General features: G+C 42.7%; 2 protein-coding genes across 4 annotated transcripts in view; one reads left to right on the forward strand and one right to left on the reverse strand.

The window, feature by feature from the left end:
• SCG3 (secretogranin III) overlaps positions 1-1,988 on the forward strand; it is a 38,715-nt gene extending 36,727 nt beyond the window's left edge. The window contains exon 12 of the mRNA XM_081227968.1: positions 1,398-1,988. Coding sequence (XP_081084094.1) covers positions 1,398-1,516 — 119 coding nt within the window. The 3' untranslated portion in view covers positions 1,517-1,988. The remainder of the gene's footprint in view (positions 1-1,397) is intronic.
• A 2,976-nt stretch (positions 1,989-4,964) lies between these two features.
• On the reverse strand, positions 4,965-17,595 carry LYSMD2 (LysM domain containing 2). Of its 3 annotated transcripts, none has more exons than XM_081228035.1 (3): positions 17,242-17,595; positions 6,497-6,825; positions 4,965-5,481 (listed from the first exon to the last, which is right to left on the reverse strand). In XM_081228035.1, exons 1-3 carry the CDS (start codon positions 17,512-17,514, stop codon positions 5,439-5,441), a joined length of 645 nt encoding a protein of 214 aa, XP_081084161.1. In that variant the 5' UTR covers positions 17,515-17,595; the 3' UTR covers positions 4,965-5,438. The 3 variants fall into 3 exon arrangements, with proteins under 3 accessions (XP_081084161.1, XP_081084162.1, XP_081084163.1); XM_081228036.1 differs by lacking the exon at positions 17,242-17,595 and adding an exon at positions 16,898-17,172; XM_081228037.1 differs by lacking the exon at positions 17,242-17,595 and adding an exon at positions 16,698-16,780.
• Between the last annotated feature and the right edge of the window lie 1,137 nt (positions 17,596-18,732).

The raw sequence follows: 18,732 nt of genomic DNA on the forward strand, positions 1-18,732 counted from the left end.
AGGGTAGCTAAAGGTGGCCATAGAATGCTCTGAGCTTTTGTATCCCCCTCTCTCCTTTCTGCTCCATAGGATGTATTGTACGTAGCCATTAAAAATGGTGTTTCTGGGCTTCCCTGGTGGCGCAGTGGTTGAGAGTCCGCCTGCCGATGCAGGGGACACGGGTTCGTGCCCCGGTCTGGGAAGATCCCACATGCCGCGGAGCGGTTGGGCCCGTGAGCCATGGCCGTTGGGCCTGCGCGTCCGGAGCCTGTGCTCCGCAACGGGAGAGGCCACAACAGTGAGAGGCCCGCATACAGCAAAAAAAAAAAAAAAAAAAAAAAAAGGTGTTTCTGAGGAATATCAATGCTCACTGTGTAAATTGAGTGAAAGGAATTAGGTATAAGGTTGAATGTACCCTGTGATCATAACCGTGTTGAGAAAGATATATCCAAAAGCTAAAAGGAAACAGAACAAAATATCCACTCTGGTTGTCAATGATTAATAGAATTCAGGTGATTTAAATTTTATTTTCATGTTTCTGTATTTTCCATATTTTAAAACAATAAGCATATAACACTTAAAGAATCAAGGGAAGATGTGGGGTTTTTTTCAAGCCTTCAGAAAGATGCCACCAGCAGCCTCCTTACTTGGTTGAGGATCTCTTTGTTTTTTGTGGACGGTTCAATGGTTTACCTAACTTTTTTGTTTTTTGTGGACGGTTCAATGGTTTACCTAACTTTTTTGTTTAAGTAGGACAGAGGAACCAAAAAGAGGTTATGGTTTCATTTTTCACTCCATGCATGTAATTCAAACAACATGAGAATCAAGGTAATTCTTAATATGGAAAAAAAAAAAGTGGGTTGTCACAGCAACATGGGCTTAACCAGTGTAACAAGTTCAAGTCAGAACACCTGGTTCTGATTATAACTTTTACTAGCGGTGTGACCTTGCATAAGGCCCTTAAGCTTTAGGGTCTTGTTACCCCAAGTGTGTTTCCTGAACCAGCAGCATCAACATCTCCTGGACCTTGTTTAAAAGGCAGAATCTGGGGCACCACCTCAGGTCTACTGAATACACATTTGCCACTTTCCAAAAGCCCCAGGTGATTGGTATAAATATTAAAGTTTGCCAAGGCCTGGTTTATGAGCCTGTTCCCTCTCTGGTCAAATGAGGGCTGTTCTCCCCACCTGAACACCTCGAAAAGTTGTGATGAAGAGCAGATGGGATAACATAATGCGTGTAAGCATGATTTGAAGCTGCAAACTACAGCACAAATGCCAAGAACTAAAATGCCTTCCAACGTGAAAGACAGGGCATGGTAATGATGTTCTACAAAATGCTTCTTTGTTAATGGTAATCACTGTAATGGGCTGTGCTTTCCTTATCTTTGCTCATGATACTCTAATGATATTTTCCAGATTATGACCTTTCAAAGATGAGGGACTTCATCAACCAACAAGCTGATGCTTATGTGGAGAAAGGCATCCTTGATAAAGAAGAAGCCGATGCCATTAAGCGTATTTACAGCACCCTGTAAAAATGGCAAATGACCCGAGTCTTTTAACTGTTTCAGAAAACATAGTGTAGCTTAAAACACTTCTAATTCTGCGATTAAAGTTATTTTGACCCAAGGATTATTAGAAAGTGCTGAATTTACAGTAGTTAATCTGTTAGAAGTAGTTAAAACATAGCTTTCTTGCCATAAAAACTATCCAAAAAGTAAAGTTGTATGTAAGCTGAGATTTTGTATATAGAATCCTTATTTCCTTATAGATTTACATTTTATAAGCAGATATATGTTGCTTTGGAAAAGCCTGTAATGGACTGAACTTAAAACTGAACCCTCATCCCACTGTGTCACACATACAAGCACCTCCTGAAGAATTAGGGGGTTCTGTTTTCAAGGCATGCTGGGTACCAAAGCACCTCGTAGGATATCTCTGTTATAAGATGTCATTTCCATACCTCTTCCCTTTGGGGAGTTTAAATAAATTCACATTTCCTCATAAGCCTCTATAGCTTAAAGTATAGCCATCTGCTTTTGTGCCTGCTCCTGCTGGCTCTTTATCAGGCCCAATGGCACAGAAAGGAACCTGAAAAATGGGCATAGGATTTGCTGGATTTATTAACAATTCCCCCCCACTCTCAACATTTTCTATTAGTGAGTTTTCAGACACTGAGTTTTTCTCTTAAGAGGGATACTACCTATGTACTTTCCAAGACAAATGAGGTCATAAATGCTACATAAAGCAAGATAAAAATTGATGCCAGGTCTGAGTTATCTAAATGGAATTTGATCCAAGCCAAGCTTTCTCAACAGAGAGCAAGAGGGCCAGGAAGTAGGATAGATATAGAGATAAAAATCATTCCCTCCCCTGTGAACCAAAGCTGGTAAAAGTTTCCCTAGAGGACAAGGTTAATGAATGTCAGATCCCCGCAACCCCTATTCCTCAGCCACCACCACCAACACAGTCCTGGAAACAACACACAGTGACCCAAGGGGCCTCCGGAAGTGTTAATGCTTTGAATTAACAAACCAAAGAATGCTTTGAAAATGTATTATTCAGTATAAGTTAAGTACATAAATATTTTTCTATACATTTCAGTTGAAAATCATAAAAATAACTTAATGCTATATATATCAGCTGTCACTACTTCAGATGGCTTCTGACACCTGTCTTGAACGTCCCTACTTCATATTCAGTTTTTGGTGAGGACCGGGGAACATACAGGAAAGCTACAAGAGGCTGTTTTCACAGGGAGGAGACCACTGCTGCTCTTCCCCACCCTCTCTAGAATTGCAAACACAAAAACCACAGCCTGACACACACAGAAACAAAACTCAGTATGTTCTAGAGAAGCCAATACCCATTGGTGAATGGTGAGAGGGAACTAAAAACGTCTTTGCTGGAACTATACTTGCCAAAGCACAATGAGTCAGACTGTTTTCATGAGTCATCTTTGATAACATGGCTGACTGGACTTCACCATGGCCTTTAGTCCAGACACGCTGCCTCTACATTAGAGAGAATTAACTGATTATGACTCAAGCACTTTAACCATTCACTTTTCTATAGTTTATCTAAATATCTATGCAGTATTTTTAAAAATAAGACATTTACTAAGGGAGTTCATTGTAGCTTTCAGAGCACATTGACATTCCTTAGCTCCTACTGATAAGCAGGACAGAATGCAGATCTTCAGTCCTGTTTCATACATGAGGTTCACAAAAAGAGCACTGGGGGCTTCCCTGGTGGCGCAGTGGTTGAGAGTCTGCCTGCCGACGCAGGGGATGCGGGTTCGTGCCCCGGTCCGGGAGGATCCCACGTGCCGCGGAGCGGCTGGGCCCGTGAGCCATGGCCGCTGAGCCTGCGCGTCCGGAGCCTGTGCTCCGCAACGGGAGAGGCCACAACAGTGAGAGGCCCGCGTACCGAAATAAATAAATAAATAAATAAATAAAAAAGAGCACTGGACATGCTCAAACTCTGATGGCCAAGAAGTGGTAAAGCCAGGATTAGAACCCAGGTTCTTGTCTTAGTTCCCTCCTCCACAGCACTTCCGTGTGCAAGGCAGCAACTAAAGAACTCTAGTCCAGGACGTTTCAACTGTGGTCTCAGTGAATTCAGTTTTTAGTAACTTGGAGATGAGGGAAGAGATGTTTTGGCTAGGAATTGCTAAGAGAGACCTTAGGCAAAAATAAAAAACTCAGAAAAATGTTTTTGAGATTGTGGTCTTCATTTCAAATTTGAACTTATGTCTTTTGGATAGTGTTTTTGGACTTGTGTCTTTTGGATTGCTCTCAAATTTCAGATTATTTTATGTTAAATAGCATAAAAACTATTAACATTAAAAAAAATCGCTGGACTTTTTTAGAGGCCTTGACCTTTTCTTACATACACAACTGTTTCCCTTCCTTTATTTTTTTCTTTTAGCTTTCTGCTTTTCCAACTACCTCCCCATAGTTCAGGTAGTGGTGGATACAAGAAAATAGCAAAGCATGACAAGGAGATCACCCTATAGCAAAGATGATAATAACGTGAGGAAAAAGAAACATGAGAAATAAAAAAAGAGGTTATTATGAGAAAAAATAATGAGGAAAAAAACCCAAAATACAAGGGATTGTGGACGTTATGAACAAACAAGAAATTCAAGACATGGGCAAACAGCTACTGTTTTCCCATTCATGTCCCTGTTAGTCTCAAGGGGTAGATATATGCAGTTCTGGTTCTACAAGTTCTGCTGCACCAACACCTAAGGGCACTTGTTTCCTGCTTAATGGAAGACCTGGAGGAGCAAGGCAGGGAGAAGAAAATGAGGAAAAAGAAAAGAGGGAGAAGAGAAGGGAAACAAGGTCCTTCTTGCCTCACAGAAAGCAGACTCCTTTTGGGATGCTGGTGAGGGATAAATACAAGGAATTTTTGTGGAAGCTTAAAGACTTATTTAACCTGATACTTGAATAGAAATGGAGATCAAAAAAATTTAATTGCAAATAATACATTGCTTAAACTTTACTGCTGTAACCTGTACATATAAAAAACTAAGACAAATTATGTGAATAAAAACCTAACCCTTCAATTCAAATGAGCATTTGACTGTAAAATGCTGTAAAACATTCTATAAAGTGACTTATCAATGAAATCTAAGCTAAAATTCACCAGTGTGTCCAGTCATGGTGTTGTTTACTTCTTCTTTTGATATATTCCATATTTTCACTATATCTGAAAGACACCAAGTCAGATATTATTTAAATGCAAAGGTTACTAGTAATTGCAATGTATTGGCTTTTAGATTATTGAAACCTTTTTCAAAACTGCAGTAATAATAATAAAGACCATTAAAGTAGAGGAGAAGCTGTCACCATTTAAAACTATAATTTAAAAATCAATTTAATATTCCCATTTGTTAAAAAAAACTGAAGACTAAAATATGAAAACATAGTTTATTTTCTCATTCAGACTTTTGGAGTTTATTTTTACAAAGTAGCAGACAAAATTTGTTTCTTTACAGTAATACAGAATATGTAATACATATTGAAATATATATATATATAGCACTTAAGTTATAAACACAGCAAAATCAGCATCACTTAAACAGCAACCATGTTTTTCACATAATTGGGATTTCTCAGGAAATAAACATTTTTACCTTGACTATGTAAACAGTCTGTGGCTTTATGTCAACTAGTATTTACAAAAGCTAGTCTAAAAACTACCACCGCTTGCAAAAGTGATGAGCTTTAAGATACAATTTTGCTATCATGCCATAATAAAGACTGAAAATGATAGAAAGCCAGAGGGAGCTAGTCACTTCAGTGCAATTGCTGTAGGTGGAACTACTTAATTGTGATTTAAAGATGTACGCTATGAGAATCCAAAAGGGATGCTTTTGAATCATCAGTTGTTGGTTTCTTTATGATCTAACCATCTCTTAACCCAGGTTAGATTATGCCCCCTGATCATCTAACTGTGATAGAGGGAAGCTGCAAAGAGACTTTCTTCATCTCTGAAAAAAAGAAACACAGCATAAATCAGTGTTTAAAAACTGTACTCAGAAAACCAACACACATTCATTATACAACTTAATATCCACTTGCCAAAGAAGGGCAGGAGTTATATCAACTTATAATATCATGCACGCCTTGAAAGTTGTACGAAATGCAAACATTTACTAAGGAATAGTTCATTGTCCCCATTTTACTGCTATCTCAGTTATTGGAATAAAGAATGGTACTTGTTATATATTTGTATTTGTTTATATTATATAAATTTATATTAAATTATAAATTAATTATATTCACATTTATATTTGTTTATATTCTACCTCTTTCTCAAAAGGATTTGAGGTACCTACAACAAAAGGCATACATATAATATGAATAAAATAGAAATTAAAAATCACAACTAAGGAAAGGAGAAGGATACAAATATATTAACCATCAGTAATATTGTAGTAGTTGAACTGAGGACCAATTTTGGCTGCAAGCTTCCTGGTAGCCAGGGCAAAAAAGAAAACACAATAGGTTGTGCCATTCTTGGAATGATAAAGGAAGAAGGAAACCAATTCTATAGGAAAGAGAAAGTTTTGCCCTAGTACCAAATTAAAGAACAAAGAATAAAAGCTCACATGAGATCTTATATAGGAAACACCTGGTAACAAGTAATGTCTTTGGCAAGTTTTATAAAGAACAGTATTTTACAAGTAATCTCTAGGGCACTACTTCCTCTGATGGTGTCAACTAGATGTCTACTTGGATGCTCTCCAGAACTGCTAGCTGGACAGTTATGCTATTAAAGCAAAGAAGTAAACATTTTATAAGAAGTAACAAAAACAAAAGCATTGCAACAGATAAAGCTTTATGCAGAATGCAGTAGCTCTGTTTAGACTTTATACATTAAAAATGCCTGTCTAGAATTAAAATCTAGCTTTTAAAGCAAAAAAAGAAAAGAGAATTTGACCAAGCAAGGACACCTTAAGAGTAATTTGTTCAGCCTCTGACATTTTTCCAGCATATTTTTACCTGCTCTCTTCCTTTAGTTTCTTGGCTGCCTGTGTTGATAACTTAATCTGCAAGTCCAGCCTCTGCAGGAAATCTCTGGCTGACACTTCCTCGGGCTGCATGGGCTGAGCATCAGATTCTTGAGGACTGGGAGGGGAAAGGTCTTCCCCAGCCGCTACCAGGTCTTCTTCATGAGAAACACTATCAACAGTTTCATTTTCTGGAGAATCTATTGAGTTAAGTCCATTAAACAGCAAAGGCTTCTCTGATATAACTGGGATGTTCAAAGTTTTCTTCAGAAATATACAATCATTGGTAAACAGTTTATTTGCCCTTTTAATCTGCTCCATCTAAAATATTTTAAAAAAGCAACAGAGTTACATATAAATAAATCCAAAAGTAGGGTTTATTATACAACACAAAATAAAAATATTCATAAGCAAAATGTGTGCAGTGCTATCTCTGGATCTGAAATTTTTAATTCAGGGTTAGTCACCTCCCCAGATACCCCCAGTTATTTCAAGGGTGCCAGAAAATTCTCTTTCACAATTTTATAAGAAGAAAGACTAGTTTTTCCCTGCTATATTATTTCCCCTACAAGGCAGCTTTTACCAAGCAGCCTTAAATCCCTGAAGTTAAAAAATGTAGAATATTTAGCACTTATTTAATACACTTCAATCTTATTTTAACATTTCTATTATCTGATTTAAAAAAACAAAATTCTTAGTGCTGTGATTTTCCTTATGGAGTGCTTCCCATCTCTAGAATTGTGTTTGGTAAATGTAATGGATACAGGAGGTGGTAAAGAAAAAAGTACAACGAGAATTAGGAAGAATGGTGTAGGCTGGGGCTGCAGTCGTTAAGAAAGGCCTCACGGAGAAGGTGGGGTTCTGATTTTGATTCTTTTGACTTTAGATGGACCTTGAAGAATGGGTAGAAGTGGGACAGGTAAGGAAAAGAGGTAGGGAGCACCTTACATAGAGTATCTTATTTTTTCTACCTTACGGATTAGGTATTTGAAGATCCACTTTTCAAATAAAAGAAACAAAACTCAAGGAGATTATGTACCATGGAATCATCATACAACCAGCAGATGAAGAAGCTAGAATTTGATACAGGTTTCAAAACTTCAAACTCTTTCATACCCTGTGAATTCCTCCAAACCAAAGAAATGGGGATAGCAGGTAGGGGTGAAAGGGGGAATGGAATTTACATATGTTACCTCATTTAACTTTGCTAACAGAACTGCAAGCTAGATATTATCACCTCCTTTTTACAGAAGAAAGGGAGACTCCAGGGAGTTAAGTGGCATGCCTAAGTCCACAAATGTGGGTAAGTGCAGACAGGACTCTTGCAGAGCTGTCGGAGAAATACCTACCCTCATGTTAATCACACCGGACTATCATGCATCTGCAGACTTCTCCACCCAACTAGCCTAGGAACTCACACCATGCTAGGTTCTTTACATGCACTGTACCATCTAATTTTCTTGTGAGGTACTGTCACCAAGACAGCTTGGTACAACAGCTAAGCGCACAGGCTTGGGAACGTGACAGAGCTAATTTCAAATCCCAGCTCCACCAACACGAACTGTCTGAACATAAGCGTGTTAACTTCTCTCATTGAGCCTATTTCCTCATGTGTAAAACAGGTATCATCTACCCTTCACAGGGTTGTTGGAAGGATTAAATGAGAGTTTATACATGTATATGCATAGAGGATATGGATATAGGTGTAAAGATATAGATGTGAAAGGGAGAGACAATTTAGCAGTAAATGGTACTTACTGTCCATTTTCCCATGAAGAAATTAAGGCACACAAGAGATGACTGATTTGACCAAGTGCATATGGCTCTGCAACTGTATGAGCCAGAATTTCCGTCTCACTCTAAAGTCCATACAACACCAAGATTAAAGTGCATGACTAATGGAACCCAATTCTGGGATCCTTTAATGCTAAATCGACTGAGTGAAAAAATTAGATTTCCACTTCAAAGAGCCTGAAAAAATAATGGTTGAATAAAATGGGCCCTGTTCCTCCTGCTTTCTAGCTATAAGCTGAATCCACACAAATAGTACATTGAATGCTTTCTTTTTTTCTTTTAAAGATACTACTTTAAAGTATCTTTTGTGTAGGGTGGTCTTTTATGTTCTAGTTTCTAGTTAAAGGAGAGAAGGCAAGGGTGAGAAAGAACATGAATAGGCAGGTACATTTTTAGAGACAGAATTAACATCTAAAAATCCTAAGTATCTCTGGTCTAGTTTAGGCTTAGATTAGAGCGAATTAAAGAACTTGAAAACTTATCCATAGCAGGTTCAGATATATCCTAATCTGCCTTTAGTGCCTCTTGTTTTCACCACCTAGCATCCATGTCCTCCATCTCTCTTAGTATATGGGCTTCCAGGGGCACTGAGCCCTCCCCTGGCTCCAGGGTGAGCACATGACTCATTCCTGCCCTTTGAAGCTTCACAGTGTCCCGGCTCCTGAAAGGTCACAGTCCCGTCTCGGAACAATTCAGAGATGCAAGGAGACTTCTGCTGAGTCTGGGAGGTGAAGGACCTCTATTTTTTCTGTGACAAAGAGACAGGCCTGGAGCTGCTGGCAGCCATCCTTCCACCACAAGGAACCTAACAACAATGCCACCTTGAAGGAGAGCGATCAGACCTCTGAATCAAAGCATGAAGCCAGAATACCCTCGCACCCTTCAGTTCCAGTAATGAGCCAGTAAATGCCACTCTGTTTTGTTTTTATTGCTTAGGCCATCTTGAGTTTTCTGTCACTTGTAAATGCAAGAACCCTCACTGATACAGTGCCCTTGAAATACTTATTGGCAGGGGCCTACAACTGCTACTAGACACTGTTTCCTGGGAATAATGATGGAAGACAGAAACAGCCAGGAACACCGGGATCTGATTGCTGAAGCTGGGCTGGGAACATCAGCCATTAACTGTGAATTCCCTCAGGTCAAGACCTGTTATTTCTATAGCCTCCCAGGTTTAACAAAGATCTTATGCACACTAAGTGCTTAGGATGGATGGATGGATGGATGAATTAATTAATTAATTAATACAGATCAGAGAAACAGGCATAAAAGATGAACCCAGAGAAGTAACCAGAAAGGGGTGGTAAGTTATCTGTTTTGTTGGTTATTCTCCCTTTAAACCCACCCTCACCTCCCAATCCATCCCCCAGTCTTCTTGAACTTGTTCTAACTGCAGGAGGCTGACCTCTTCAGAACTGCACTCCCCCAGCCCCCTTGTTCTTGGAATTCCAGTCAGTGTTCCCAAGGAAGACACCAGCAGAACAACCACACCATGACTCTGGTGCCTACATCCCTCTACAGCAGAGTTCCTACCAGGCAGCCCCTTGTCCACTCCTCCCATTCTCCTCGGTGTCAGGTACCCCACTCCTTCCCCTGGCCCTCAGGCCTAGGGGTAATGTCTCCCTGCTGTTGCTAGTCTCCGGTGCCGCACCATCCCTTCCTGATTCTCTTAATCCTATTCACACTTCTGTAAATGTCCCTGCGATAAACCCTCTCTGGCCACACCCTTGGAATGCGCTAAATGTATTCTGTGGGGACCCTGGTACATCCATCACTCAGAGCAAGGCAGGCCATCATAGCCAGGCAAGGGGCCGAAGACAGGAAGCACAAGACAAATGGACTGAGTAAAAGGCTGGGTGTAGTCAGGGAGTCCACAGGGGGTGAAGGGCAGGGCTCTCCTAGCTCTCATGCATGCCATTCTACCATTGATTCACCAACAGAACTGCCTCTTTTAACAAGTCTATGAGCTTCCCAATGTCAGGAACTGCTTCTTCTCCATCTCAGCATTGCCAGCAAGCATTTAAGGTGTATGTTGACCCTTATGGTCTAGACTCTAAGATGACACATGGTTGCCAGCATCAAGGACATCAGGGATATCCAGACATAGTTAGCATCAAGGTGGGAACCAATCTAAGGATGGGCAGATTTGAAACTGAAGGTGAAAACAGATAAAAGAGGTTAATATAAGGTAGTAGTTAGAAACAAGGGCTCTGGGGCCATACTTTCTAGGTTCAAATCCTGGCTTTACCACTTTCTAAGCATCCCCTATGTCTATTTTTTTTTTCTGTAAAGTAAGGAAAATAGTACTTTCCACACAATATGATTATTATGAGAATTAAATGAGTTAATTCATGTAAAACACTTAGAACAATGCATGGCACACAGGAAGCACTCAAAAATGTTAGCAACTATCATTAAATTTGGTTAAAAGTGAGAAAGCAACAAGTGAGGGCAGATCCTAACATGTATTCAGCAAGTGAGGAGGAAGGAGGTAGGAATTTTCTCTCCATAAAAAATATTTCTCCCACAAAGTAAAAATATATAAGAAAATTTCATATAAACAAGCCCAGATGAATAACATAATATATTATCACTGCCCTGAGGTGTGAGCGTTTTTTTTTCATAAGGTATTTAATTTGATCTTAACTTGTTCTCCTTTACAACCATAGGCTCCAAACTCTATTATCAGTAGTGAAGTTAAGGAATGAAACCAGCCATGCAAAAAGCCAGGGGGAAAAAAAAAAAAAAGGAGTCTTTCCAGAAAGAGTAGTTACAAGGCCCCAGAGCAGGAAAAAGTGGTGTGGCTGAAATAGGGAGTAATGAGCAAGCTGCAGGCCACTCATATAATAAATAAAATTTGGATTTTACTTTAAATGTGATGGGAAGCCACTGGAGGGTAAAGGAAGGGAGTGACATGATTTGAATATCACTCCAGCAGCTTTATGGAAAATGGATTGGTAAGAAAGAGGCATTAGTGGAAACAGGAAGCCCAGTTATGGAAGAAACTGCAATAGCACAGATAAGAAATATAAATAATCCCAAACAGTGAAATGATATTTTAATTTGCTTTGGAATGTTTTATGCTTTTAGCTGAACTTGGATGGGTCTAATGTTCTGGGAATTTCACCTCACATAAAACTAAGAAAAGTCATGATCCAATACAAGGAAGAGCTGAAAAACTCTACAGCTTTACCACCTGCCCTCTGTTCAATATCTCCTACTACCCAATGAACGCTGAGAATAGAAAGTGTGACCTTTACAAAGTAATGCAGAACTACCCTCAGTTTCTTGAGAGCAAATGACTAGTGGGGGAGATAACAGCAACCAAATGCTTTCATTTTAAAACTGTCTCCTAATCAGGATTGAGTAGCATGATTCAGTGAAATTTACCATCTGCTTATTAAGAAACAATTTATGGAATAATCAAGTAAGAGCTGACAGGATGGCCACAAGGTTGACCGTGGTGAAATCAGCTAGAACAAATACCATCAACAGCTTGTTTAAAATGACTCCCCTGTAAATACATTTGTAAAGGTGAATTCACTGTGGAGGGAACTCACAAAACGTCCCCCGCCCCCAAGTTATCTCAATAGCTGCCGCTGGGCATGATCAAGAACTCTCCCCAAAGGCTACTTTCTTTTTTTTTTTTTTGATATTATTTAAATTGTTTTAATTATTTATGATTATAAATGCATAGACACCGATAGCTAGCATCATGCTTTTTTTTTGGCGTATAATTGCTTCACAATGGTGTGTTAGTTTCTGCTTTATAACAAAGTGAATCAGTTATACATATACATCTGTTCCCATATCCCTTCCCTCTTGCGTCTCCCTCCCTCCCACCCTCCCTATCCCACCCCTCCAGGCGGTCACAAAGCACCGAGCTGATCTCCCTGTGCTATGCGTGGCTGCTTCCAAAGGCTACTTTCGATCAGCTTCATTAGGCCACCTGCCTAACTGGGAATGCAACATTCAAAGCTTCTTTTTCTTCCGCTCCATTCCTTGAAAACAGACAAACTGTTCTGAAAACATTTCAGGACCCATGATAACTAACATTTACACAGCACTGTGTTGCTTATGGAATATTTCCATATACACACAACTCTCATTTGATTATTATCATCATTATAGAGGAAAAGACTTAAACATTAAAGCATTCTCTCAAGATCATGTTCTAGTAAGTGCTGGATTCAACCTCCTCACCCCGCTGTCTCCTATTAAGTGCTAGGTGTTGGTGGCGGCGATCAGCCTCCTCCATTGCCATGTGTTAATAAGGGAAAGGATTTTTTCTTCTCCATGCTATCTCAGAAGAATATATGAGATCCCATTTATGAAATGTCCAGAAAAGGCAAATCTATAGATTAGAAAGCCGATTCATGGTTATCTGGGACAATAGAAGAGAACGGGGAGTAAGGGATCTTTTCGGGGTGATGGAACTGTTCTAAAATTGGATTGTGGTGAGGGTTGCACAACTCTGTAAATTTCCTAAAAGTCCTTGAATTGTACACTTAAGATGGGTGAATTTTGTAATATGTAAATTATGCATCAATAAAGCTGTTTTTAAATAAAGAATGCATGAGAACCTATTAAAACCTAAAACTACTAAGGGCTACTTCACCATACTTCTCACAACAGGTGGCACTATTTAGTTATGGTTCTCTTGCCTTTGACCAGCAAAGGTCAACAATTTCCAGCAAGAGCAGGAGCTAAAGTTATAAACACAAAAGATTTATATGCACTTATATTTCTAACTCACTGCACTTGTTCCCCCTAAAATGATAATCATTTCACCTTTTCTCAGCAAGGTGACATCTGATAGGAGAAGTATGAAGAAGCAAGTGGGCTTAGCAGCTCATTGGAGGCGAAAGAGAAGACCCCGGGAATAAAATTGGATAGGAAATGACTCAGGATATGGGGGTCAATGGTCTGGAGAGGGTAGAGGACAGGGAAGTTTCCAGGGGGTAACAAAAAGATGAAGAAAAAGTTTGTGCAAATAAGTTTCCCTCACTGCCTCTCACTCACTTTCAGTTTATATACAGGGCTTCCTAACAAAAAGTTCACAGCAGCGGAAATTCCAGCCCAAGCAAGTCTATGTCTGAGATTTGAATTACATTTAACAGTTTCTCAATTCATCCCCAGCAGTTTCAGTTTCTCTCTGTGAGGTCTTCCACCGCCACACCATTTGAAATTGCAGCTACCTCCAGCAGCCCTGTCTCCTTGCCCTGCTTAATTTTTTTTTCATTTTGCTTATCAATACCTGATATATAACATATTTTGTTTATTTACTAACTGTCTCCACTGACTAAAATATAAACTCCATGAGGGCATGGATTTTTATTTATTCACTAATGTATCACCAGAAAGGTAGAAGCTGGGAAAAAAGAGGAAAGAAAAATCCGATGAATGATAAACACTGTTGAAAAAACAAAACAGGAAAGGGGGGAGGGGCACTGGGATGAGGGAGGGTTGCAGTATGACATGGAGTGGTCAGAAAGGCCTCAGGGAGGAGACATTTACGCAGACTTGAAGGCAGTGAGGGAGCAAGTCACACAGCCAATATCAGCTACGTGATTTGTAGGTCCCAGAGAAAAGTGAAAAGGTGGGGCATTTTTTCACAAATTATTAAAAATTTCAAGACAGCAACAGCAGAGCATTAAGTGCAGGGCTCTTCTAAGCATGGGGCCTATGTGACTACACAGGTCCCACATCTGCACGTACCTGTGGCCCTGCATGCAGCTATCAGGGAAAGTGTTCCCAACAGATGGATAGAACAGCAGGGGCAAAGACCCCAAGCAGGGACAGTGCATTGGGAAAGAGCAAAGAGGCCCTGTCTGTAAAACAGGAACATTCCTGGGCTCCTTTACTGGATATTCTGATCCAGCAGGTTCAAGGTAGGTTCTAAATTTCCAACATCTCATCACCTACTCCTTTAAACACTAATTTAAGTACAACGTGGGTGGGACTGCCCTGGTGGTCCAGTGGTTGGGACTCTGAGCTTCCACTGCAGGGGGCGTGGGTTGGATCCCTGGGGCTGGAGGGGGGACTAGGATCCCCCATGCCACGCAGCAAAAAAAAAACCAAAAACAGTCTAAATACGATGTGGGTGATCTTGGCAGTCAATATTAGAAACTTAACTCACTCAACTTCTTTCTGTTCAGTCCGGGAATGAAAAAAACATTTCTCCCTTTTTAACTTCCACCTGAAATATCAATTTCAATGAGTAAATCCGATTAATGTCTGTAGTTAATATCTGCAAGAATATCAATTCCCTGTTATGGTGATTATCTTCACTTTCACTAGTTCTATAGAACCAGTGGAAAGAGTCTCTAACAATTTCATCAACTAGAGTTCAGGGTCCAAAGTAAATGAGAACCAGTGATTCTCAACCAACAGTGAGTGCTTCTCAGGGAATATCTGGCTATTTCTGGATGGGGGGGAGGGGGGAAGTGCTACTGGTATCTAGTGGGCAGAGGCCAGAGATGCTGCTAAACATCCTACAATGCACAGAACAGCCCCCCAAGACAAAGAATTATCCAGTCCATAATATCAATAGGGCTGCAGTTGAGAAACACTGAAACAGACTGTCTGCAGCTACAGATTATAGTTCCCAATTCATTACACTTGAGCTTAACATCTTAAAATCAGGTCTTTATAAAGGTAATGAAAAACCTGATTTACACTTTAATGAAAAGGGATAAATTTATAAGTAACAGGATCTACATCAGTGAAAATAGGAATTAGAAAGCATTTGATCAGGATTTACCTGATGGCGCAGTGGTTAAGAATCCGCCTGCCAATGCAGGTGACACAGATTTGAGCCCTGGTCTGGGAAGATCCCACGTGCCACGGAGCAACTAAGCCCCTGTGCCACAACTACTAAGCCTGTGCTCTAGAGCTACTGAGCCTGCACTCTAGAGCCTTCAAGCCACAACTACTGAGTCTGCGAGCCACAACTACTGAAGCCTGCACGCCTAGAGCCTGTGCTCCACAACAAGAGAAGCCACCGCAGTGAGAAGCCCGTGCACTGCAACGAAGCGTAGCTCCCGCTCACCACAACTAGAGAAAGCCCGCACTCAGCAATGAAGACCCAATGCAGCCAAAAATAAATAAATAAATTTATTTTTTTAAAAAAGAAAGAAAGCATTTGATCAAAGGTGGAGAATCGCAGTGAGCAGATGTTCGGGAGCTCCAAGCAACCCAAATGAAGTTATGGAGGGCAGTGGGATGCAGAGAGATTGCTGTGGGTAGGGACCAGGGAAACAACACTTCTCTGGGTATCATGGATTCCTAGGTGCAGTCAGCCTGGCCTAGTAGATAAGATGCACAGAAACCAGACAGAAAAGACCTCCCTTCTTCAGTAATCAAGATGCTAAGAGAGCTCTTGATAAGACTAGGATAAAAATAAGGATGGGGGCTTCCCTGATGGCGCAGTGGTTGAGAGTCTGCCTGTCGATGCAGGAGACACGGGTTCGTGCCCCGGTCCGGGAAGATCCCACATGCCGCGGAGCGGCTAGGACTGTGAGCCATGGCCGCTGAGCCTGCGCATCCGGAGCGTGTGCTCCGCAACGGAAGAGGCCACAGCAGTGAGAGGCCCGCGTACCGCAAAAAGTAAATAAATAAATAAGGATGGAAATCAGAAGTAATACCTAGGACAAAGCAAATGCTTTGTCACTGTGCTAATTCAAGCTGGTCTCAATGAATACTTGGAAAATATCCTTACCTCGCATCCACCTTCACATCTGTAAAAAGGAGATTAATTATACCTATCTCCAAGGCTTACTAGGAAAATCAAATTGAATAAGAACAAGATGGAACAAGACAAATGCAATGCCTGGCACACAGCAGGCATTCAGCAGAAAGTAGCTGCTGATACTTCCCAACGCTGCTTTCCTCTGGCTCTGACTCAAACCAGGCCCCATGAATGCAAATACAAGAATTGAAGTTCTATGTTCACATTTAGAAACCCTCAAGAGGGCGGAATAGGACTAATCATGGCATGAAGTCTTCAGTACATGCCTGCACATCAAGATCCCTGCTCTCAAAATGTTTAAAGGATAGAAGGACCTGCCAGGTAAACACATACCAGCGGGGGTGTGCAAAGGAGATGACTCAGTCTCTGTCACTGGTGAAGGGCCAGAAAGAGTTTCACTTAAAGAGAAAGATAAAGATAAGATCACCTTTCTTCCCATTGCTGTCTAGGGTGCTTCAGGAAAGAACACTGAAAACTGATATAGAACTCAAATGTAAAAAGGCCATCACATAGTTCAGAGTTAATTATAAGTAATTTTAATGAAACAATATGTTCCCTCAGCTTTCCATGTTCTTCCCAGGGGTGTAATGCAATAGGCCCAAGACACACACACTTATAAATTTATAATAAACACTGCTCTGCAGCTCACCAAGACCACATTCTTGGCCGCTGCTTAGCGACAGGAGTCACATTCACAGTTGCCAGTGAGCCCAGGGGTGTAATTTCACTTCTAAATAAAGAAGCATAATCAATAGAAACAGAACCATCCTGGGGGAACAACTGTACCCTTCCTGACTCATCACAGCGATTGTTTACCCAGAAAACAAAATTCTCTGCCCAAGTCCGCACCTCAGTTCGGCTTTCAGGAAATATATAGCAGTACGACCGGGACTCAAAATCGGGCGAATTTGGCTCCCAGGGTGCCAACGCCCTGGTTCTCTTTGACCTTCCTTCCTCACGCGGCAGATCCGGTCCGAGTGCGGGCAGGGCATCGAGAACTGGATGCACCCACCGGGGGAGGGAGCCTTGGAGGCCCGCCCCTCTGGCTGCAGGACAGGCTCTGGCAACCGTAGCTGTCCCGGCAGCGCGCGCTGGGCGAGCGCTCGGGGCCGAGCCGCCAGGGGACGGCTGGCTACCTCCCCTACGCCCCGCTACTCGCTGCGCCCCCGCCCGCAGCCGCCAGCACTGCTCACCGAGACTCCGTACTTGAGCGCGATGCCCTGCAGCGTGTCGCCGGGGCGGACCCGGTGCTCTACATGGCGCTCGATGACGCCGGCGCCCAGCGGCGCCCGCACGCTGGCCGTACTGCCGTACGAGCGGGTCTTGGTGCGCGCCAGGCTCAGCGACAGTTCGGCCTCCTCGGCCTCGGAGACCGAGCGCGATGGTGGCGGCGGCGAGGGGGCCGAGGGCCGGGGCGCGCGGGGTCCGGCTGCCCGCAAGGACCGCTCGGGCGAGGAATCAGCCATGGGTCCTGCGGAGGCCGCCAGGTCGGGAAGCTCGCCAAGAGGGCGGCGCCTCGTCCGCCGCCGCCTCCTCTTCCTCCTCACAGGGGCTGCGGAAGGCCGTTCCGCGGGGACGGCGGGCTGGAGGCCGCGGCGGAAAGCTGAGGACCGGCCATGGCGAGCACCTTCTCCTACGCGTCCCGCCTTCCCCAGCGCACCTGCAGGGAGGAGAGCGAAACGAGCTCCGGCTGCTGCCCCGCCGACGCCCCGGCTCCACCCTGCGCGCCGGGACCCAGCTGGCCCTGCGGTGCGAGGAGCGGGGCGCGCTAAGGCCCCTCGCCGTGGAGCTACGGGGCCCCATCCCTAGACGCCCTCGGCCCCGGAGGCAACCCCGCGCCGGGCCGACACAGCCTGGTTAGAGCCCTACCCTGTCCGCAGCAAAACACCAAAGCTTTGCTCTGCCTCTTTTATTGATTCCCCAGCAGGCGCCAGCTTTCTCGGACCTTCAAGCTCCCCCAGCCAAGGGTGCTTCCCGCTCCCACCCGATTACCCCAGGACCTCACAGAAAACATTAAGACCATTAAACACACACAGTTTCTCCAGGCCCATCTCAACAGCCTGGAGGGTCCGGTGTGCTCAACACTCCAGGGGGGATAGTGCTTCTAAGGCCGGGTGGCTGACCTCAAACTAACCCTCCAGTTGCTTTGCTTTCACTCTTCGTTGCACACCAGTGCCAATTTTAGTCCTGTGCGCCTTGAAAGTCTGCCTAGCTACCGTTCATTCTCCTGGCTCACTGCTTAGAATTTACTATCTGCACCCAATTTTTTCTTATCAGTTTCCTCTTTGATACCCTGAAATCATGACTCCCCAAAGTTTTGTCATTAACGCCATCAATGACCTCTTATCTGTAGTCTTTATCTGAACACCCTCTCCTCAACTTTCTGGCTTCCGATCGTATTCTACACAGAGTGGGTGCGCGTTTACTAGAATCTAGCGCTCAGGATTCTGTTGTACTCTGGACAGCTCTCCAGGAGGAAGTATCCTACAGGCAGGTTAGGAGACTGGAGGTTTGATATGTTGCTGTGCTGGACAGAGGCAAAGGAACTAGAGTTTAGGAGACAGGACGAGAGTGGGGGAGGAACACGTGGACCCCGAATCACCCTCCCGCTCAAAAATTCTTCAGTGGCTCCCTGTGGACAGCAGTATTAACTCACACTGGCATTCAACTCTTATTTCCATTTT

Source organism: Mesoplodon bidens (assembly GCF_964165515.1).
Source record: "Mesoplodon bidens genome assembly, chromosome: 3".
Taxonomy (NCBI): Eukaryota; Metazoa; Chordata; class Mammalia; order Artiodactyla; family Ziphiidae; genus Mesoplodon; species Mesoplodon bidens.

Excerpts from the sequence above, each read along its gene's own strand:
- LYSMD2 (XM_081228035.1), bottom strand. The coding sequence starts at position 17,514 with ATGGCTGATTCCTCGCCCGAGCGGTCCTTGCGGGCAGCCGGACCCCGC. Across the intron at positions 6,826-17,241 it reads CGCTCAAGTACGGAGTCTCG|ATGGAGCAGATTAAAAGGGC; the intron begins GTGAGCAGTGCT and ends AAAATATTTTAG. Across the intron at positions 5,482-6,496 it reads AAACTAAAGGAAGAGAGCAG|AGATGAAGAAAGTCTCTTTG; the intron begins GTAAAAATATGC and ends TCTTTTTTTCAG.